The 24,639-nt window shown below is 33.3% G+C and overlaps 1 protein-coding gene across 1 annotated transcript; it reads right to left on the bottom strand.

The window, feature by feature from the left end:
- Nucleotides 1-2,481: 2,481 nt before the first annotated feature.
- Nucleotides 2,482-12,180, bottom strand: LOC106876008 (cilia- and flagella-associated protein 46). Its single transcript, XM_014924369.3, has one exon. It carries the CDS (start codon nt 11,338-11,340, stop codon nt 3,109-3,111), a length of 8,232 nt encoding a protein of 2,743 aa, XP_014779855.1. The 5' UTR covers nt 11,341-12,180; the 3' UTR covers nt 2,482-3,108.
- Between the last annotated feature and the right edge of the window lie 12,459 nt (nt 12,181-24,639).

The raw sequence follows: 24,639 nt of genomic DNA, 5'->3' as shown, positions 1-24,639 counted from the left end.
ACTAAAAACTGAAACTGAGTTTTGGTTTTAAATCTTCAGGTGTGTACCTCCTGCTCCACAGCCCCTTTTGTCTTATTTCATAAAAGCAGAAGTACCTGGCATTGTCCAGATTAAAAATACAATGAGATTTCATTCAAAAATTTCATATATGAGTTTTTTTCTTAATAATTATTGCGATTAATATTTCTAACAAATTCTGTGAGATTAACAATAAAAATATACTTGAAGTAGAAAACACATAGAAGGAAGTTTTGATAAACCTTCTTTGTATACAACATTATGAGTTTTTCCCAGTGGAGTATAAATGAAAAGATTTTTTGAACTTCCAACACATGAGCATCCTACATACAATTGTCCATAAGAGAAGCAAGACTCCTCTAATAGCAAACCAGTTACTGATAATGTCTATTCTTGCGATTTTATTGATGTTCATTAGTCTAATTGGAAACTGTACTCGTTTAAATTGTACTTGTAAATCAGTAGGTATTAGTGGAATTCTAGCAATGAGTATATTATCGCCTGTTCCACATTTAGAGAGTAGAGTAGCTTCTATAACATGTGGCATAATTTTCTTCACAATAAGTCTTACTCCATTACACAATTTTGGAAGATTTAAACTTCTTAGAAGCATTATAGGTGCTCCAAGTTTCAAGTCAAGCTTATGAGGGGGTAAATCTGGTGGACCCAGTGAGTTTAAAAACTCATCTGGATAATTTGTTATTTCTGAATGGTCAGCAACAGTATCAGTAGACCTGTATGATTGGCATTATCCAGGAAGGTACATTAAGAGATCAAAGTTTATTGCATTCACAGTTATATTTTTCAGGGCTAGAACTGCCCTTTCACTCAACCATTTGTGATCCCTATGCTGTGCACTGATTTCACCATTGTGCAAATATATATATATATATATATATATATATATGTATATATATATATATATATATATATATATATATATATATATATATATATATATATATATATGTATGTATTAGGGATAAAATCCAAAATTACAGGTAAAAACTCAATTAAAATCAATTTATTAAAAATTAAAATTAAATTAAGTTTCACAGTATAAAATATATATAAATATTTTAATCGATTTAAATTTCCTTTCTATTTGAAAATTAGTTATGAAACACGTGTAGTCATTTTATTATTTTTATCTTATGATATTCACTTTGTATTATATTATACTCATTTATTGTGCTTTTAATTATTAATTTTTCTATATGTGACAGTGGATTTTCATCGATGAGTTCATGAACCTTGGTTCTTTTCCCTAAACTATATATTTATATATATATATATATATATATATATATATATATAGAGAGAGAGAGAGAGAGAGAGAGTCAGAGAGTATGTCTGATGTCATTTGGCTGCTATTACTAGCTATGGTGCTGACCATTGTATAAGGTATTTCCTGTCCCTTCACATTAAGTCAATTAACAAGAGAGAAGGGGGTGAACACAACCACTAACACACTAACAACACCACATTACACACACACATACTGCATTAACTTCCATTTATTTTTTGTAAACAACCAAAACTAATGGTTGAGTCAAATTTTTGACACCAGTGATGAGTGACCCACATAAGTTGGAATTTCTCAGTTTTGATGGGGATTTTTCAGATTCTTTTCAGTGCCCTTGGAAATAATCTGGAGCATCTTTTTAACAAAAAAATTTTGGGGGAAAAATGATTTTTTTTTTATCCCTCTTTACCTCTTCTTCTTTCTGGACTGATTTGGGTCGATTTTGTTGGCACTATGCTTGATTTTGGGGGGAACTACACACCTAAAAGCTATAGAAGTGTTTACGGTTAAAAAAAAAGGAAATATTTTCAGATGAAAAGGTGTGTGACTAAAGGGAAATTTGGCTGTTGTTTCTAGCATATCCCATGACCGGTGAGGTTTAGGGTTGATGAAAATTATAAATTTTCCAAAATATTTTTTTTGATAGTATAAATGAGTTTATGCAATAGAAACAACAGCCAAATCTCCCTTTAATCCCATACCTTTTTGTCTGAAAATATTTGCATTTTTTTTTTTTTATCAGAAAGGCTTCTCCAATAATTTTTAAGTACGTAGTGCTCCAAAAAAAAAATCATCGCACATAGTGCCCACAAAGTCGACCAAAATCGATCTGGAGAGGGGAAGATTGGGAGGGTGGGGTTAAAAGAACCAGTTTTTGTTTTTGTTAAAAAGATGCTCCGGATTATTTCCAAGGGCACTGTGAAAAATAAATCTGAAAAATCCCCATCAAAACGGAGAAATTCCAAATTATGTGAGCCACCTATCACTCTTGTCTGCCAAATTTATGTTGAATGAGGACTGTTTCTTGTCCCTTAAGAGAATATAGGTCCAAATTTGAAAACAATGTATAGCTGAGTCTAAGAACCTTTCATGCCAAATTTGAACATGATTGGTTAACTGATTTTTGAGTGATAACAAACAGACAAACAAACAAGCAGTTTTATATATACAAATTAGACTGTTTTATTATTTTGTTTTACTCTTAAAGATGAATTAACAATAAAACGAAAACAATATATTTATCAAAGTCAGAAGATCTATTGAAGCTTTTGGTGGTGGACTGACAAAATTGTTGCGGTTAGTTACAGCCTCTAATGTTTTGAGTTCAAATCTTGCTGAGGTTAAATTTGTTTCTTCAGGGATTGATAAAATTACATACCAGTCATGTTCTGGAGTTGATTCCGATAATGCATTCTGGATGTGAGTGGAATTATATGAGAGAAAGAAGTGATCATTAAAATTCACTTAAAATGTGTTTCATCTTCCCTGAGAATTTTTAAATCAACATTTATTTTACATATACCGTTTATATGAGTCAGATTGGTGTGATTTCACTACATTTCAGCTATCATATGCTCCGGCCTTCTTCAAGAATCTTGTGTTGAACTCAGTTGTTGTACAGCAGAAGATACCTGAAGAAGGCTGGAGAATACAGCAGCTGAAATGTATAGTGAAAGCAACAATTCAGATCAGGACATTAGCCTGACTAATAAAAGCAGAATGCATAATATAAATTCCTCATTTCAGAAATATAGAATAGTAATGTTTATTTTTCTTTTCCTTTTTTAAGTCTGTGTCACAAATAAATTTGGTAGTCCATAGCACACCATGTTAAACCAGTTAGGTCTTACTTCTTTGTCATCAATTAGTGTACAGGATTTTATAGGACTGATAGATGTACAACTAGCTGTTACACCTAATTTCGCATCTTTTTTCTTATCAGATTTAGAAGGTTTTTTACCAGACTTTTTATCTTGTTTGTTAAGATTGTCTTCTGTGCTACGTTTTGTCTCCATCTTCAAAAGTGGTACCTGAATATGTCGAAGTGTTTCCCCAGTAGAATACCCATGAGACAACAAACATTTCATGGCTGTCCTCAACTGCTTTATGTTGTGATTGAGTTGGCATGACCATTGATTACCCATGATGCAATGTACTCCTGCTAGACTAAGCAGTAATGCTATTGAAACTGGATTTTCCAAAGATAAAATTTCATCTGATTTTAAAGCATCATGAAGGGAAAGGTGTCTATAGCTTGAATAATTTTCACTTAAATCAAACTGACATACCAACATACAGTTTGAAATATTAAAAGCAGGAATTTTTATTGGATTTAAATAAGATGTTATTTTGTAAGGAGCAAGGAAAATGAAAGATCCACTTTCATTTAGATATGTTTCCCATTCTCCAGTGCTTGCATTTCGAATATCTCCACTAAGTCCAATCCATTGGGATGTATAATAGTGTTCATATTCAGCTAAGAGAGATTTAAAAATCTTACAGAGATCATTTTCTTCAGGTTCATTAAATTCATAATTGACATCTACCATGTATTTGAATGAATCTGTATCAATAGATTGACCCCATGGTGGCATTACATGATCAACAAGCTCTCTCTTCCGTTTCTTGCCAGTTTCTTTACTTACTGGTATACGGGTTGGTTGTGGTGGTGGCTGTGGGTGTTGTTTTTTATCTTTCTTTTTGTCTTTAGTTTCCTCAGAGACTTCGTCTTGGTGGAATCTATGATAAAATAATTGCAAAGAAATGTCTCGTGACACAGATATTATATTTTCAAATTCACGAAATACACTCAAAGATTCCAGAGGAAGTTCAAGCAAGTCTGAATCAGCTAAAATAATAATACAACCATTGTCCGAACTTTCTTTAAAAACAGTGCTCGAACATGATGGTGCAAAAGTCTGTTGCAAAGCTGTTCGCAGTGGCTGAAGTACAGCAGCAAAATAATCTTCCATTAAGGCAACAATTTCTTCAAATTTTTCCTGCATCCACTCATCATCATTCTCAATCACAAGACTTTCTGATATAGTTGAATCACAAGGTTCAAATTTTAAAGTATCAAGCATGTTTTTATAGTCAGACTGATTTTTTATTTGGAATTCTCTTTTGAGCAATGCTTGCCTGACATCTTTTTTATAAAGCTTTAACATGTTTAGAAGCTGGTGTAGTTTATTGGGATTAACTCTGAATTTTGCCAGAGAAGATCGTTTTAATATACTCTGTGTTGTACTTAATATTGGTTGTTTAGGGGCTGCTGCACTTTTGACTGATTTGTACTTGTCCAGGAGACTATAAAATATAAAATTTTTGTCAGGTGAATGCTGTAGAACTATAAAGTTGAAGTTGAAAGGGAATTCCTTTGCTGCATCAAAATGATTTGTTAAAATCATTGTACTTTTCCAAGCCTGCCACTCTGTTTCCAATGAATTTGTTACCGAAGAAAAAGTATCAGTGCAGATGAGGTTTTTCTCAACATAATTATTTAACATGTGTTTTCTTTGATGCAGAAGTGCAGCCAAGCGACAACTATAAGGGTTTGGTTGGCTGATTCTGAGCAATTTCTTTAAATGACAAGATGCCTGACAACTTTGATACAAAGCAAGGAAATGAGATGAAGTAATAACATCAAATTGACCAATTGAGTTCATAAGTTCGTATGAAGCCTGCATAATTACATTTGTTCGTTTAAGTTGAAAAGCAGTATTTAAAGCTTGAGTTAAACATTCAGCTGCTTGAGTAAAATAACACAAGGAAATGTCCTCCTTCCATTTAATTTCTTTAATTTTCCTGGATAATTTTGGAATTTGATTTAAGTGATTAAAAAATGTACTTTTTCCTTCTTTGCTTTCATCAGATTCTACATTTTCAGTATCTGGCTCTATATCAAACAATGACCATAATAGGGACGGATCTGCTTGTTTTAAGAATGACAAATTGAGCAAACATTTGCCAATGATAAGCAAACTTCTAGATTTAATCCACTGTATTGTTCTAGCAAGAGTATGTGCCGAAGTTGCTTGGGACAGAATTTCATTAGCAATCCACTGCCTGCTTCTTTTCCATTCTTTCTCAGTTTCCAAACAATCAGGAGATTTGTTGATAAACTCCTCTTCTAGTTTTATCCTTTCAATATCATGTTGATGCTTCTGTATTTTTTCAATTTCATGATTTGTTTGGATTGTTTGGATTTCAACCATAACTTCAGCACAACTTCTCTGCAAATTAGACAATTCTCGATGAATAGGTAAGCTTAAATTAAAATCTTTAGGAAGTATCATCATTATATCATAAAATATAGCTCGAGCATGTTCTATGGCTTGAGTAAAGACCTTTACAGAATGTAGATAATATAACTGCAAACTGTTAGTGTCATTTGTGGTTGCCAGAGCAATTTGATGTAGTAATTTGGCATGGTTATGCATGACTTTGACAGCAGCTTTTGTATACTTATGCTTGAGAAGAAATTCAGTTGAAATATTAAAATAATTCAGTGGTGACTGAAATACTTCTTGTAGAGGAGCCAAAGGAAGGTCATTATATCGGCCTATATAGTATTTAATTTGAACTTCACCAAGTTTGGCTTGAATTAAAGCAATTGTATAACGATAACCGAGAGCTTGGTTTGGTCTGATCAAAGATAACTTTTCAAATTCTTTAATGATTCTTTGTAGAAACTGTTCAACAAATTCATATCCATTTTTAGGAAAAGTGTGAAGAGCAGCATCAGTTTTTAACATTGCTATTTCATACCAATATTCCATATCACCAACCATGATATCTTCAGCTTTCATACATAAATCAAATGCATCTTTGTATTGAGCTTCAACAGAAGCAAGTTTGGCTTTTAAAAAGCATAATTTTCCTTGGTAGAATATATCTTTGAAACCCACAGCAAACTTATAGGCCTCACTTAAGTATTTCCTGGCAAGCTGGTAATGTGTTTGCTCGATCAATGCTTCAGCAGTCTTTGTCCAAATTTGGTAGACAAAAGTGTCTTGAAAATAATGCCCTAAATGACATTTGTGAAGTAGCTTTTCGTTTTCTGCTTCCGATGAAATGTCTGATCTATTACAATAGTTATTCCTTTCTTGAACGTATTCATAAAATTTCTCTCTTATTTCAATCAACTCATTAGGAGCAATACCAGACACCTGATTGATGGCGTTTTCATGGAAGGAAGAACACTGTGGCAAATTGAGTTCAGCACACAATTCCATTCTTTTACAATGAGTATAAAGAACAAAGGATTTAGAATGTGCTACAAATGAGGCTATGATATGGTTCAAAGCTAACACTGGTAAAGTTAAATGGTGAAACCCAATATTTTGAAGATTAGTTACCAATTTATCAAAGTAATACAAGCTTATCATTGGAGCAGGGAAGGTTTTTTCATTAATTCCTGTAGTCTCTAAACTTTGATGGGTAAAAATTTCTTCTAAATCACATGGTACTTCAAACACAGCCCATTCTTCTGAAGTCAGAGAAGAAACATTAGTGCTTAAGAATTTCTTTTTATTCTTTTCTTTTGTTGGAGATATACAGTTTTCGTTTTTTTCTTTCTTGTCTTTTACCTTTTGTTTTGATGTTCCATCAATTTTGTTTGAGACTGCAGAGTCTTTAACATTAACTGAATTGGTCTTTGGGACTTCTAAATAAAAGTTTAATGCAGCAGCAATGCACACTTGCCACAGCCTTATTGTAAGTGAGTAAGCAAAGAGAGAATATTTTTGATAAAAAGGAGATGCAGGAGTGTAAATTGCACATAAAAACACATAACTTTTGATCAAATAATTCAGTTGTTTCACATTGTTCATTCTTCCTGTAGCTTCAGTACAGTCTTGAAGTGGAGCTCCAATAATAATTTCTTTCTCCTGAGGAACATAAAAATGAACGTCCCTCTGCTCAACATTTTCATTAATGTTGGAATTAGGAAGATTTTCAGTGTCTTGAAGAGTAGTGTCCTCTACAAATTGAAAAGCACTAATCCTTGGTGTTTTATTTCCTAGGTTTTCTCTGTTTATTTCAGGAGTCATGCTCATAAGAATATCTATAGCCCATTCTATTTGATCCACAACAATTTGTTCAGGCATTTGGTATGTATAAAGCCACTCACTGAATTCAAGGAGATAATCAATTTTCTGCCAGTTGTATTCTTTACTCGACAGACTTTCAATTGCTTTTTGATATGCAATACACTGTTCTGATAATTTATTGCTGTGTAAAGCTATGTCTCGCCACATCACTGCAACAAAATCTTCTTTCTCATCTCGAAATCTTTGGAGATCCATTAACATGTTTTCGCCTAATTTTGCTTTGACCATAATTCTTCGTCTGAATAACTGAATTTTATGATAACTGTGTGGCAGGTCAGCTATGGCAGTGTTGAGGATTTTAATAACCGTTTTCCAGTCATTGCTGTCTTCATAGCTATCACATAAGACATTATATAAAGAGACCTGGAGCTTCTGGTCATCATCATTATCATTAATCAGAACAGGGTCACTCTCCCAATTTCTCCCAATGTAGCCATAAAATGTGATTCGGTTAGGATCAGGCACATAGGAATTGGTTTTTTCAATACTGTTTAACTCTGTGATTTTGTTTGTGACTTTGGATATATAGGAAAGAATTTCTTGAAGAGATGCTTTCAGAGATTTTCTTTCAGAGCTAATATTAATCAAAGGTAGAATTGTATTCCAATAATTTTTGGCAGCTTTCATCAAAATGTGATAGTTATGTGATGGAATGGAAAACTCTGCAGCTTTTATAAAATTATTTATAGCTTCCCACCTATCAGTTTGCCCTTCCATATTTTCAGTCGTACTTTGGCCCATCAAAAGAAACAAATAACTAACTTTTTCTTCTATGTGGTTATTATTTATGCCACTTCCAGTCCTCTCTTTTGCACAAACGACAGATGTTTCTGTCAAATATGAAGCTGTCACTGCTTTTGCAATTTTTATCACAAGCTCATAATTTTTATAGTTATAGAGAATTTCAGCTAATTGAGTGCACAGCTGTAGTTTAAGGAAATCATCTCTCCAGTGATGTTTCAGTACAGTGGTAACTAAGTTTGGCAATGGCAATAGGTCTTTGAATTCCATAACCCCATTTTTTGTGTGTGTATACATTTCTATATCAACAATAATTTGTGATAATTGTTTCTCAGGATCATCATCTCTAATTGAATTCCTGTTAATCTGCTGTTGGGACATTTGCTTAGCTATGACCCAAGTTTTTAACAATGAGGCTTTTATAGGTAAAGGTATGGAAAAAATTTGCTTTTTTTTATTAGTAATATCAATAGCATATTCACAAACTTCTATGGCTCTTTTCAGATCAGGTAAAGCTTGAGGTGGAATTAACACCAGTGGAAGTTTTGATTGAGTTTTTGGCACATTAGATTTTTCTGGATATGCATAAAGTCGAATTGGTGATTCAGTATTTCTATCTGGAATTGAAGGCATCCATGGCATCATAAGTCCTGTAGCCAAATTTATACAGATATTTATAAGTAAGATAATAAATTCACTATAATCAACTTTTTGCATACCTTCCAAAAGAGTTGCAAAACAACCAACAATTTCAGATTGACGATTTTGTTCAATAATATGGAGGTTGTAATTCCAAAGATAAGTAGCAGCATTACCAACAATATAACTGTCATTCAGGTTGTATCCAAGAATAAGACCTCGAAGAAAACTAGAAGTAATTTTGGAATTCATTTGCTGAATCCACTGGCAGTATAGTTCCCAGTCTTTGTCTTCAGCTGGATCAGCTGCTTCATAATTTTTACCATGTTTGCTATAATCTTGAGGATAAACTGGCAAATCATTTAGTTTTACGTTTTCTTGGTAAAGCAAGTTTAAACAAGCTTCTCCTTGAATAAAGTTGATCTCTGCTAAAAGACGAACATGTTCCCGTTCACTGAGGGGCAATTTATCAATCGTACTTTTTTTCTTTCTGGAAGTTGAAATTTCTTCCATATTCTCTTCAGATTTCAATGTACTGTCAGCTGAACTGCATTCTGTAGCAGTAACACTAACATCTTTGTATGCTGCTAGCCATCTATTGTCATCATAAAGAAGACAAAACATGGCTGCTGTACGGCATACATCCCAAGCACCATGCTTCCGAGCAACCTTTGATAAATCTGCCCAAAGATGCATCCGAATATAATCACATCTGTCTCCAATTCTAAGTAAATGACCATCAATTTTTTTTATATTAGCATTATATTTTTGAACACGTTCAGCAAGCTGATCTGTCGTATTTGGTGAAAGCTTGACCTTTTCATAAAGCAAACTTTCACTATCAAGAACTGTTTGGAATGCATCTGGTGCCAATGTGATTCCTGCTTTTATAAGAAGGGCCCGCATACCTTCCTTTGTTCCAAGTGATTTTACCTCTCGAGCCTGTTCAATGATCTTTCCAGCAATATCCTCTGGATTGTCAGGGTTGAAATACATCTCTGATAGTAATGTCAAGCGGTTCAATTTCAAACTCAGTTGATTGTGATACACTTTTGAACCATCCAGAGCAATAGCTTTTTTTAAGTGGCTTATGGCAATTTTTATATGTTCCTTTTCCTCACACAATGCTAATTCTCGATGAACCTGGCACCGAAGTTGAATAAATAGACTCTGAATGTCTTCAAGTGCCTGTGCAACCAATGTTAATGGTTTAGATAAATGACAACGTAAATTTGACTGCAATAATGGAAGAGAAAGATTCCACAGAGTGACACATCCACACTGTACAGAATGAGCATCATGCTGTTGCATAGCTATGGTAATGTTTTCTTCACAAAGTTTTATTGCTTTTAATCGAATTTTAACTGATTTTCTGCTATAGGATTCTTGGTTGACACCAAGTAATTTTACCATTATTTCACTTTCTGCAAACTTAAACTGAGTGTAAAACCCTTTCTTATAATTGGAAGATTTCTTAGCTGCTTGAATACACTTTTGTGCATATGGTACTAAATTATACTTTAGACACAGACGTGTCAACTCAAGTAATAAGTATTGTCGCTCTAAATTGTCTTCTGAAACATATCGAGATTTATGTCTGATAAGGTCCCTAGGAGTCCTTTTCTTGCCTTCACGAGGAGACGTGCTAATGTGAGCTGACTCTTCAACATATCCAAAGTTATCACTACTTTGAGCTGCTATGTTAAGCTGCACCATTACCTTATTTATTTCTCTGCGGATGTCTTTAGTTTCAGAAGTGTAATTCAACTTCATTATAGTGTAAAAAATAAGCAGCTCAGGCGAATTTTTAATTTGTGCTTGGTTGATAATGGAATCAACCAGTTGATAACGAACAATAAGTTCAAATATTCTTTTAAAGAAAGGTAAAGCATATTTTTTAACAAAAACAATTGCTGTTTTAGCAATTTCAACAGCTTCAGATTTCCTGCCAGTTTTTAAATACATTTCAATAAGCGTTATGAACAATATCGCTTTCCAGTTATAGTTAATGTCGATCAGATCATTAATAGCTTTGACAATAACATGTAAAGTGTTTACGACGTATTGGTAGAAACCGGGACGCAAAAATGGATGGCATAACCTCCAATAAAGTAATGAAGCGTTATAGATTTCATTCTGCAAAGCGGGATTTTTAACGGCTAAGTTGATTGCTCTCGTGATATGTTGTCCCGCTTTTTCTAAATGTGAAGTATCAAAAATATTCGTAGGTGCCGATAACTGCGCCATATATAAATATGCCACACATCTATTGGGATCAGTTGCAACTGCTCTCGTAAAAAAGAGATTGAGACATTCCTCTGCAATATCATAAGCAGCATTCTTAATAGCCAAATCGGAGCATTGTATTAAAATGTTGGTTGATGTTGCATGTGGAAGATCTGTTGTAAACTGTAAGTGATCTATTTGCAAAATTATATCAAAGGCTCTCCGAATGTATTTTTGACATTCTTCTATATCGTTACAGTTCGATACATAATCCATCAAATATTTTACTTCTACATCCATTTTGATCGTTCCTAAATTTCATGTGACATTGAATTAATAGTAAAAATATAAACAAATCCTTTTACAGCAATAAAATAAAATAAAATTAATCACCTACTTTTGCTAAACTTTAAATGAAATGAAAAATAAATATCAGCTTTCGAACAACTTCATACTCAGACACAATCAAATAATTTAAAGTTTCAATAATCTGACTTGTTGAGCGTCGAGTACTTTTGTTTACATGGAAGGGCAGCTAACTCTTTGTTGCTATGTAACGAAGGCGTTTGAAGTGACGTCCCCTGAGTAAGACCGATGTTAAAATAAAAACCATGAAATAAAATCTGGAATTCAAGGTGTCGCGAAAAAGAATAAAATAAACATCTAAATCTCCTTATTGGCGAAACTTTACAAGATGACGAGGAATGTAAATAAATGGAACGATAATGATATAATTAGAACAGGTTAAAATGTGGCAATTACCTGATATATTAATACATTTGAAGTTTTCTTTTTAAATTCAAATCGTAAAGAACCAGAAGAAATTATGGTTTCAAATTTTAGTACACGACCAGCAATTTCGAGGACAAGATCAGTCGATTACATCTACCCCAGTGTTCAACAGGTATTTATTTTTTCGACCCCGAAAGGATGAAAGGTTAAATCGAATTTTGCTCAGCATGCTAACGCTTCTGCCCGCTCGCCGCCTTAGAAGTAGAAGAAATATTGCAGTGTTTTCTCTGATGTTCCATTCATTCCATATATCCACTGATCTAGATAACTATGTAATAAAATACTCAACGTTTAATAGGGATTTATTACTTGGTAGAACTGGTGACGACATTTAATTAGTTGCCCCCCCCCCCCATCACTTTTTCTTTTTTCTCACTTTCATACGAAGGCCAGGGGTCCTGAAGACTTTAAATGTTTTATTCCCTGCGACAGCTGAGATGTGCTAAAGATAACAACTAAATAGGCCTTAAATCACGCACTGAAAATGTTTTCGTTTTGGTTTTTGAATAATTGTATGAATTCCCGTGTGTAGAATACAAATTTGTAAACATTTTCTAAAAATCCTCCAAAATAAAAAAAAATTACGAGGGGTTGTATGGCGTGCGTAAAGCAGAATTCCGCCAGTATTTCATTTGGTTTGGGCTAGGGTTTACAGTTGACAACACATGCCGTCACGAACAAAATGAGTCCCCTATTTTTTTAAATATAATTGAACTTAACTTATATTCTTTGACTATGTATTTTATTTGGAATTCGATACTCACTTCTACAAATATTCAAAGATTGCACTAGAAGGTATTTTTTCACAAAGTAAGACATGCCATTGGACGAGACAATAACATCCACAGCAAAGGCATAAGAAAGGAAGATGCTCCCTCCTTATGCAGGTGGGAAATGTTTAAAATTTGCCTTTGCTTGATAATTAAGGTGGGAATGATAAATGAGTATGATGAAAGAAGTGTATCCATAACATTCTTTAAAATCTGTATTTTTTAATGAAATTTTCCAGTGATATATTTTAGATTACATTGATTAAGATTACACAGGAAGAAGTTGTAAAAAGAAAAATTACATCTTTTTAGTTTGGCAGCTACTTTTCAATTTCTTTAATTTTTGTTCCAGTTGATTTCATATTGGGTCTTTTGGTATAGTTTTGTATGGTAATCGTTGACGTAAAATTCATTTTAGATCCAGTTAAACTGATTCACAAGATCTGCATTTTGTAAAAGGAAGTAAAAAATCTGAAAATCAGCTTTATTAATGTAGTTTTCCACTCCTATTGCTATGAAGGTATGATGTTGTGGAGAAAAAATTGGAGGAAAAAGTTACAGAGGTATAAAAATAAAAATTAAAAAAAAAAAAAAGTATTTTTAGCCAATAGTGAGAGAAATTTCCTGTGTTTAGCAGACTCAACTTTAAGGTTGTACCCTATGAAATTTATAGTAAAACATCTGTGAAAAGACCTGTTCATTGTAGGTTTCTAAATAAACAGGAATACCTAATAAAATCAACATGTATCATCTTATTGTTTCTTTTGTCGCTTCATTTATTTCTATAGTGTTTTGTATATTTTTATTATTTAAAAAAAATTTGCTATATTAATATATTTGTCTACGTGTGTTTACTTTATGCATATTTCAGTATTATGTATACCTGTCATGTATTTGTGTACATCATTAATATATTATAGGTGCATGTGGATGTATGTATTCAAATATAAGTTTATATGTACATTTATGCATTCATGTGTGTATGTGTGTGTGTGTGAAAATGGGACATCTGTCTCCAAAACTCCAAAGTTGAGTAACGTTTTCATGCTTGGATTTGTAAACTACGATGAGAATAACATTGGTCAACAAAGAATTTGTCCCAAGAAGAAGAATACCCGTATCTTATATGTTTTTGCATGCAGAATTTTAAAATAATGTCAAATTATCTGATTTTGTGAATCAGTTTAACTGGATCCTTCATTTTTGCCATAAATCAATAAATAATGAATTAATAGCTTTTAAAGTTTGCAAATTTTGCGTAATTTTAGCCAATCAAAAGCCACAGACATATAGGTGCCTGTTTCCATAGTAACAAGCTAAGATGTTACCAAGCTGTTTACCCCTCTGTTGTGGTCCTGTCAAGCCACGTGGCCACTTTTCGCTTATTAAATGCTTAAAACATGAGTCATGAGTTGATCATGAGATGTGCTAAAAATTACAACTAAGTAGGCCTTAAATCATGCACTGAAAATGTTTTCGTTTTGGTTTTTGCATAATTGTATGAATTCCAGTGCGTAGAATAAAAATTTGCAAAAATTTTCTTAAATGTTCCAAAAAATTTTTTTAAATTACGAGGGGTTGTATGGCGTGTGTGAAGTAGAATTCCACCAGTATTTCATTTGTTTACATTTGGAGTTTACAGTTGACAACACATGTAGTCACGCACAAATCCTGTTTCTTGATTGGTTAAAAATTATCAAATTTTAAACCTCTGTAACTTTTCAAAAAAATTTTTCTGGAAAAAGTTAAATATCCCCTGAGGTTCAGCACTGAAAATTACATCAACACACCAAATTTTAAAATTTCCACAGGTGCAGCCAAGAAGAAAAGATCCATTTTCCTGATGCAACAGTCGCAGACTTAACTGGACATGGAATTCGTTTCATTACCCATTTGTTGTTGGTTTCTATTTCACTTTCTGTCCCCTTGGTCAAGTTTCTTCTACTAAAGCTTCAGTATAGGTAGCTTTCGTCTACCTGTTCTAATAACAATACTTTGTGAATGGAACTGCTAGCCAAAAACTGTGGAAGACCTCTGAGGATGTACAATTTCTGGAACAATTATGCAGAATATGCATCCTCTATGCTTGCAGACTGAGTAGGCCTATAAAGTTACTGGATTGATGGATTTATGTAAAAAGCTCAGATTGCAAACAAAAATATTCACTCACGTGCGACAGTGGCTGTTTGGACTGTGGTTGATATTACTGCTATAATTATCATTGTTATTGTTGTGTAAATGAAATATTTAATGAGCATTTCGAAAGTGTTTTCACCTCATGGTTGGGACATGAAAATAAGTAATCCAGATGAATTGTTTGAAACAACAGCCTTACACAGGGAAGCAGCAACCATTGATTAAATGTACATAAAGGAAGAAAATGTGAAATTGGCCATACATAAAATTAAATTTAAATTTAGTAACTAGCCTGAATGAGTCCTCTGTAATTTTTTCCAATGATAAACAGGCTTATTGGTTAGAAGAGATGCTAAAAAGTATAGCCCTGTCTCTTTGACTTTACATATTAGAAAAATCATAGAAGAAATTACCAGAGTGATTACCACAGAACATGGCTGACGGTATTTTGGGATATTTTGAAAAAATATGGTATTTGTGAGGAAGTATAAATATGCGGTAGGGTAATAACTTAGATTTACAGAAACTGTTATGTCCGTTGGTCAAAAATTATATTGGATTTATATGTTGAAGACTAGCTTTAGTCTTTAGGAGAACATTTTTAAGCATAGGTTTATGGAATGCTTGTAAAGGTTCAAGTTAGCAGTGTGTCTATATCGGAATGTTGACGTATGTTTGAGGGGCAAAGGAAAAAGGTTTTAAGTTTAAATGTTGAGTTACATCTTGATATACATAGCTCTAGGATTGACGAAATGTCTGTAGAGTGGTGGCTTGGTTTGCATGTGGGAGAGTAAAATATCGAGAAGAGTGAAAAAAGGAAGTAGAACATGAAAGATATTTTCAGCTGAACCTGTAGGATGCAGTATTCCTTATCCAGCATGGGTGGGTTTTTCCAATTTAAAAGGATGAATTTATCCACATGGAAACACTTGGTGAAAAAATCTCATTTGTGAAACTTAGAAATCTTCCAGATCTCTGATTTAGTCTGGATATGTGTTCTCTCCAATGCACAAAAACAGCATTTTCTCTATACATTTATGCATGGCTTTGATCTTTTGAGCACCCTCCAATTAGCAGTCAAATTTCTGGTCTCTCATTTTCCAGATGTGGTTGGTTAGCAACATGGAATTCCTTTTGTTAATGTGTTTGAAGGATGACATCCAATGGCAAGTTCTTTCCTAGAATGCCATCTCACACTTGCTTACGTAACTTTTCTTATTATTGACTGGTTTGATTACTGACTTCATATTGCACACCTGATCCAACAGGTGTCAGTATCTCCGTATGAGAAAAAGGACTGCATCTTTCTGGGTCTATTCCCGGATTCTGATTGAGTGCTGTGCATTTTTCATGAGATATTTTCCTTGAAGCCACTATCTGCCAGAGTTCTATTTTACAAAGGGCTGCCTTATTGAAGTTAACCTTAGAAGTGCAGAGATTAGAGATTCTCATACTAATACTGGATATAAGATTTTTAAACACAAAGGCTGAGGTGGTAGATATGCTTATTTATGTATCTAAATTTTTCATTAGCTTTTATGTATTGGAATCTCACTCCATGGATGCATTTATAAAGTCAGTTTTAATTCAGTAAATGGTTACTATAATTTTAAGGCCTTTGTTCTTAAAACCAGTTTTGAGATTTTTTTCTGAAGTATCAAGAATGTGGGTATTTCAATAGTGTAATATGGCTAATCCATCATCCTGGTATAATCTAATATTGTGACTTGGGAAGTCTACAGGCCAACTACAACACACATGTTAATGCTATGTGATCTAGATATACTGGCTGTGAGATTAAAGATGCACTGGGAAGGTCATAACAAGTGGTCACATGAAAGGAAGTTCTGACAGACTTTAAGAGGTATGTCTGTAAATCGTCTTCCAGTGAAGGTGAAATATTTTGGGTATCTTGCTTGATTTATCCTTCTGGTGGTGTAAAGCACTCTTGGTGGTGCCATGTAAAAGTGCCAGTGCAATGTCATGTAAAGGTACCACATAAAAGCACCGGTGTGGTGCCACATAAAAGTGCCCATGTGATGCCATGTAAAAGCATTCATGCAGGGCCACATAAAAGCACCCAGCACATTCTGTAAAGTGGTTGGCATTAAGGAGGCAATTCAGCTGTAGAAACCATGCTAAACCAGATTGGAGTTTGGTGCAGCTCCCCAGCTTTGGTCACACCATCCAACCCATGCCAGCATGGACAACAGATGTTAAATGATGATGATGATGACTAGCATTGTCATAAGAGAGAAACAGAGAAAGACAGAAAACACCATATAAATGGCAGAGATATGTGGGAGATATGAGAAAATGACCTAAGGTGGGAGTGAATAACAAACTTTCAGCAAGTATTAAAACAAAATAATTGCTGCATGGTAGCAGCTACATGTGATTTGGTGATGTGGTTGTATAAGTAATAGGTAGAAAAATGTGGTGTTTTTACATGACATTGCACAGGCAGTTTCATGTGGTGTCACATGGGCCCTTCTATATGGCACCACCAAGAGTGCTTTACACCATCAGAAGGATAAATCAAGCAAGAACCTGGATGATCCCTGATAGTAGCAATGCTGGTTGGCACCAATGGAAGGAGCAATTCTGTATGAATATGTCGAATGTGTTGTGGTATCTGGGTGATAGCTACGAAGGAAATATCTTGCACTGCAAGCTGTATGTAAAATGTAATATATGCACACATGCATGCAAACATAGCTAGCTACACACACACACACACACACACACACAAAATTACAGTTATGAGGCGCTTACAGTATTGATTGAACATAATACAATTTAAGGAAATATAATTTATTCATGCACTAAACAATGACAATTAAAAACACTGCACTGTGATAAAAAATAAGAGCATTCATTAGTTTTAATTTAAAACACTTCAGAATTTATATTACACTGCAATGCAGTCTGTAGAATTCTGTTAAGTTGTAAAATTTGAACCCCCAAAATTGATGACATATATTTATATGCACAAAACCAATGTGAAATTTTAATTTTATTTATCCAAATTACTTTAAAGCCATTTACACTGAGACATGGTTTCGGCTGGGTTGGTATTGAAAGGGTTGATAGAATGTAAGTATTGAGCTGAAAAACCCATTTTGAGAGAAAGACATTTTCTATCCAAAAAGGTCTTTACAACCAAATATTTGCATACTTTATGTATTTTGAAATCCGCTGTTCTAAAACAGAATTATCTTGTTCTCTTGAAAGCTTATTTATTCTTATGACATCAACAAATTTCAAGAAACATTTAAAATCTATTTTATTAAAATAAATAATAAAAAATAAAGGTAAGATTTTTTAAAAATAGATAAAAATAATTTCAGCTACTTTAAAAAAAGAAATTTCTAATTGGAGGGCTGTAGGGAGATTAATGATGATAAGCATTATATAATTGAAAGAGATTCTAAAGCTTCAAAGGCTTTTAAAATCTAGTGTTTAATTCCAGTTTTATAGCGTAAACACAGATGAAAAATTAATCTTCCCCTGGACAGAACGATCTGGTGGATAATCCTTAGAGCTAGGTGAACTTTGGAAATGTAAAATGTAAGATAAGTTATTCTCTTTAGAAACGTAGTGGGATGCAAGCAATAGAATCCAACTCATGAACTGTGAGCCAATCATTGAACACCATGTCTACTCGGATCAACCCACCTCTATCAGTCATTAGGAAACTAGTTTATTGAGAGGTAATCAACCATGTAGTGCTGAGACCCCACTTCTCTTTGGTATTAAGTGCATGAAGGATAAATTACTTGTCTGTGGAAAGGAATAACAGTAAGATGTTCAAATTGATGAAGAATTAGGTCAGCAATCTAAAGACCAGGAAACCAAATATATTTCAAATATTTTGTTACCTATTAAAGTAGCTGGCTTGATCACCTAACTAGCAGAGTGGCATCATCCAAAAGCTAAAATAATGTGAAGTGCATAGTGGCCAGTGATGTATAACAACATCCGATAGTCTGGTTGATATTATGATACAGTGATTAAAGCAGCAGTGGACAGGACAAATACAAAATGACTTCAGTAGTGACATTAGCTTAAGACCTATCAGTAGTAGTTCAATATCATATTCATTTGGTAAGCTAAATCTGTGGCCTGACTTCAACCCCGATTTTCTTCATGACTGAAACTGAACCAACTCAAACCTCCATCAAATGCACTGTATTAAAACAAAAAGAAAGAAAGAAGCAAGGTAATGAGCCAGGTTGGTGTGTTACACACCTGCTCAAAGTCTTGTATTACAATATCATGGCACTCCGTCAGTTACGACGATAAGGGTTCTAGTTGATCCGATCAGCGGAACAGCCTATTCATAAAATTAACATGCAAGTGGCTGAACACTCCACAGACAGGTCTACCCTTAACGTAGTTCTCGGGGAGATTCAGCGTGACACGAAGTGTGACAAGGCTGGCCCTTTGAAATACAGGTACAACAGGAACAGGAAGAAAGAGTGTGAGAACTGAACCCGGAACCATGTGGTTGGTAAGCAAGCTACTTACCACACAGCTACAATCATTTTCCTTTTACAATTTAGCTACTGAGCTGCAAATATCTATTATCAATTAGATTAATTTAAATTTTGAAATAATTACCATAGCTCTTATGCATAGCGTTTAAACAGCTTTATCAGGAACTATATTAATTAATTTTATCTTTTGGGATAATAAACAATGTGTTCAATATTGTACAATTTTCAAAGGATGATTGATAATCAAATATGTCACGTGTCTATATAGTACCTAGGAAACTGGACTTTACTTGGACATGGGTGAAAGCTGGTGAAAAAATTCTGGCCATAGAAAAATCCACTTTGATTAATTCCATCAAACCCATGTGAACATGGAAAAGTGGACATTAAAGAGATGATAATGATGATAATGATGTGTGTATGGATTATCAAAATAAAAGTGTGACAGAAACATAACAGACTTGTTTTAACTGTCTCAGGGTTTTCATATTTGTCAGAGGCAAGTATAGTCTAGTTACTAGTTAATAATTTTAATTGTAATTCAATATGAAACAAATGATTTTTCACATGAGTGTAATTATCCATGAGGTAAAAAAGGCATATGTAATAATTGTACTAATAAATAATAATAATACTAGATTTGGACATACTACACCATATATAAGTATATATATATCTCTCTCTCTCTCTATATATATATATATATATACATATATATATATATATACAGTTGAAATTTACAGAAAAACAAAAGATGAAGACAGGTGTATGAACAACAATGGGCTGTATTAGTTTGACACTCGGGAAAGTGAGAAAGTCTTTGATGTTCCGAGCCTACGCTCTTCAACAGAAAGGAATAAGAGAAAATAAAGAGAGAGAGAGAGAGAGAATAAAAAAACTTGTGGATTTAGCGGTCAATCATGGCGACTGGTTGGAAAAAAAAAAAAATTGACAGGAGAGGTAGAAAGAAGGGGAGATAATAAAGTATTGGTGATCCCAAAACAAAGGTGCACGTGTGTGTGTGTGTATGTGAGAATGTGTGTGGAGAGGGGCTAGTGACTTTGATGTGTGAATGTGTGCATCTGTGATGTGCAGGTGATGTATGGTATGGGCGCTGGGAAGTGGTTAGTGCTAGTGCATGTGGAGTGGTGTGTGGTGGCGTGATGTGGGGGTAGCAGTGTGATAAGTAACAAGGATGTCCAGGTATTAGCACATTACGGCCGTTTCAGGCAGCTCCAATTTAAATGAAGCCGCATTATAGCTATAATGCACTGATAGCTGGACATCCTTGTTACTTATTTGCTTTTTATTCACCTTACTTCAATCTGTGCGAATAATACCATACTCAACTTAAGTACCTAATTGAATTGGATCTTAATTATTTCTATATATACATTATTCCTATTTATATATATCATCATCATCATTTAGCATCTGTTTTCTATGCTGGCATGGGTTAGACAGTTTGACTGGAACTGGTAGGCCGGAGAGCTGCACCAAGTTCCAATCTGATTTGGCTTTGTTTCTACAGCTGGATGGCCTTCCTAACACCAAACACTCTTAGAGTATAGTGTGTGCCTTTTACATGTCATTTATATATATATATATATATATATATATATATATTTCTGAGTTGGACTAATTTCAAACAAACTCTGCTTCTAATGAATTAATGAATAAAAATTATTTTCTGTTACAAATCTTCCAGTAAATATTTACACATCTATCCAAATTCTTATATGCAAACTAATTTGTGGTTAGTTGAGATTAGTATTGCCTAACCAACTGAAGGATCATCATCATTGTTTATACATTTGCAGTTTCCATGGCAAGAGTTGCACAAGACATATTGAGATAGTATTCTATGGCCTGATACCCTTATTGTTAGCAAGTAAAGTACTCTTTAATCCACTGGTCTTCACATATCAAAATTGGCGAAATGACCAAGATATGGGATGTATTCTTTGTAGAAAACATAAAGAGAAACATCACCAATACTTCAATGGTGTCAATGTGAAGACATAGACACAAGTACTCACATATATAGGGAAGCTGCATGGCTCAATGGTTTAGAGTGTCAGGCTTTTAATCGTGAGGTTCTGAGTTCAATTTCTGGACTGGGCTGTGTGTTTTGTCCTTTATTTTATATGTTGCTCCAGTCCACTCACTTGTAAAAATGAATAGCAATACCACTGGTGCCAAGCTGTATCAGCCTTTACCTTGCCCTTGGACAACATCAGTGGCATGGAGAGCAGGGACTAGTATGCTGGTCTTTCACAAACAACCTTGCCTGGACTTGTGCCTTGGAGGGGAACTTCCTAGCTGCAACCCCATGGTCATTCATGACTGAAAGGGGTCTTTGCCCTTTATATATATGTGTGTGTGTGTGATGGGCTTCCATATAATTTCCATCTATCAAATATCATTCACAAGGCATTGGTCAGGGTGAGGCTACAGTAGAAGACACTTGTCCAAAATGCCATGCTATGGAATGGAATCCAAGACCAAATGGTCTGTCACTGATATTGTGTCATGTTCATAGTAAAGCCACTTAATTTCCAAGCATTTTATCTATGTAATTCTAAATAAGTATCATAAAGAGATAATATTCACTGTTGTATGCAACAGGTCAGTGGATATTATTAGTTTTTAGTACTGAGTAATAAATACTCTTGTGTGTAAAAGCTATGATAGAACAGACACAGGCTGCCATTGTATCTGGTAAAGAGAAGGATGGAATAAGTGGGGAGAGAAGTATCTTTCAACTGCTTAATGTCTTAAAAACTGGAAAAGCTCCATTACACTGGGTTATATTGCTCAATAAATGTTGAGAATAATAATAACAATAACAAAAAGTAATCTGTGTTATCTTATCAGCAAATAATTTCATTTTGGACAGAAAAAAAATGTTGTTCATGAATGACTTAACCCCCCCCCCCCCCACTTCAACAATTACAATCTTAACAAATTTATGCTTATATTTAATATTGGCAATAGACGGCTTTTACAGAAAAAAAACCCAACGTTTTTTTTTTTATGAATGAAACAAAAACATGTTCTAAACATCCATGGTAATTCTAAAGGAAGTTAGGTTAGATAACAACAAATTTTTATTTTAAAATATGAAAAAAACAAACAAACAAACAGAAAACAACACGTTTTAAACAAGATTCTTATTCATCAATCAACAACAAGCACAAATCATTTGTTTGCAAAGCTGAAAATGTTTTTATGTATGAACATATATAATATGTTATATTGACATGAGGATTTCATCCACAGGTAAAGCATCACATTAGCTTTGTTAAATAAGTAATTTTTTTATACTTTCTGTAATTTCTACATACAATGTAACATGTTTTATCACAGTCATTTCTTCCACTTCTGGTTATATTTTTATTATATCATTTCGTTTACATAATTTTTTTTAGCACTAAATATCTTTAAAGTTTTATTTGACTGAGCAAAAAGATGTAATAGATTTATGGATTAACAGATCAAAAGGTACAAAAAAAAAAAAAACAACCTCCAATGCACAAGCCCTTTCTGAAAGTACTGATACAGTAACAAATCATTAATAAATATATTTGGTCATATTTCATAGAGAAGTACTTTGTACTTGAAAGAGTATTGTACTTAAAAAAATTCTTGGTTTCTTGTTCACTTGCTGGCTTGGGCTAAGAAATAAAAATATACTGTGGTGTCTTTAAGAAATAACAATAAGGCATAACAAGTGACTGTTCCGTGTATTGATTAGTCACTGCTAACAACTAATGAGACACACATACCAAATAACATGTAAATATAGAATAGGAAATTTAATTAATACAACAGTTGTACCTTTAAAATCATCATGAAAAATAATTTCAGCAGAAAAAAACATTGACGCTCAGAATTTTTTAAATGGTGTCTGTGTGCGTGCATATATATATATATATACATGTATACATATATATATATATATATATATATATACATGTATACATATATATATATATATATATATATATATATATATATATATATATATACATGTGTGTGCGTGTGTATTCATATATACATATGTGTGTATGTATGTATATATATATATATATACATACACACACATAATGTATATATGAATACACATGCACACACACATATGTATATATATATTATATATACATACACACACACATACAAACATGTATATAAACATATGTATTTATAAACACACACACACACATATATATGTGCATATGTCTACAACTATATCTATATCAACCATATTTTATGCCTTGAAACATGGTACACTGCAAGAAATCTACTTTAAAGACAGTTCTAATTACAGATTAAAGTTAAACATTAAGATATCGAATAAATTATAGTCTATTGCGTATTCATATGTTTAGTTGTTTTTAATAGTAAAATATTTTACCATTTTATACCATTTCTTTTTTTCTTCATATTTCTGAGTTGAATTAATTTCAAACAAATTCTACTTCTAACAATTAATGAATGAAAATCCCTTATTCTTCATTCAAATCCTCATGTACACAGTTTTCGATTTATGTGAATATTCATAATTATAAACTTCTTTTTGTAAAGGGAAATTATTTTTCTTATTTTCTCTATTCTAGTGTTTTTAGCTTAATGAACCATATTATTTTACTGAACAATTGTACATGGCTTGGAATTTTGTCTTTTCTCTTTTTTTGTGTGTGTGAAAAATTTAGATTTTTTTTTATTTATAGCTAATAATTTTCAATCCTCTAGTCAGCACCAAAAATGTCTTTCTAGTAGTTTGTTGGCGTGGTTCTTAGCTGGGATTCATATAATATTTTGTTATTAAAATTTATGTGCAATAAACTGGTTATACTTTTACAATACACAAAACATTTAACCCTTTAGCATTTAGACTGGTCATATCTGGCCAAAATATTCTACCTGTTTTATGTTCAAACTAGCCAGACCTGGCCTCTCACACCTACCCTACAATGTCATTTCCAAAAAATAAACAACCATATCATCAAAATCTCAAAGCTACAAGATAATTCACGGTTAATTCAAAACAATATGAATAAATAAGCATTACGTTTGACAGAGTAATCTGAATCCCAAAGGGTCAAACATTTTTTTCCTCATGATAAAAATAAAATAGGATTTTTTAAACACTTAATGACTACGAAGATCCACCCAAGTAAAATAGGAATGAAATGGTTGGAAATCATTGTTCTAAAAGCATTATCTAACAACTTCTGATTTAAATGCAGCAATATGGTTATACTGCTCTGAGACAGCTACAGTGGCTGATCTTTTTGTGGGGGAAGCAACTTGTAATCCATCAAAGATGGTTCTGTCAGGAAAGAACAACCAGTAAACAAATGTTATTGAGAATTATGTGTTGCAACTAGAGTCAGGAT

The sequence above is a fragment of the Octopus bimaculoides genome, chromosome 2 (genome assembly GCF_046866305.1).
Source record: "Octopus bimaculoides isolate indiv1 chromosome 2, ASM4686630v1, whole genome shotgun sequence".
In the NCBI taxonomy this organism is placed as follows: Eukaryota; Metazoa; Mollusca; class Cephalopoda; order Octopoda; family Octopodidae; genus Octopus; species Octopus bimaculoides.
This window is presented reverse-complemented; position numbering and strand designations above follow the sequence as displayed.

What these genes read in the sequence shown, in the direction of transcription:
- LOC106876008 (XM_014924369.3), bottom strand. Translation starts at nt 11,340, where the DNA reads ATGGATGTAGAAGTAAAATATTTGATGGATTATGTATCGAACTGTAAC.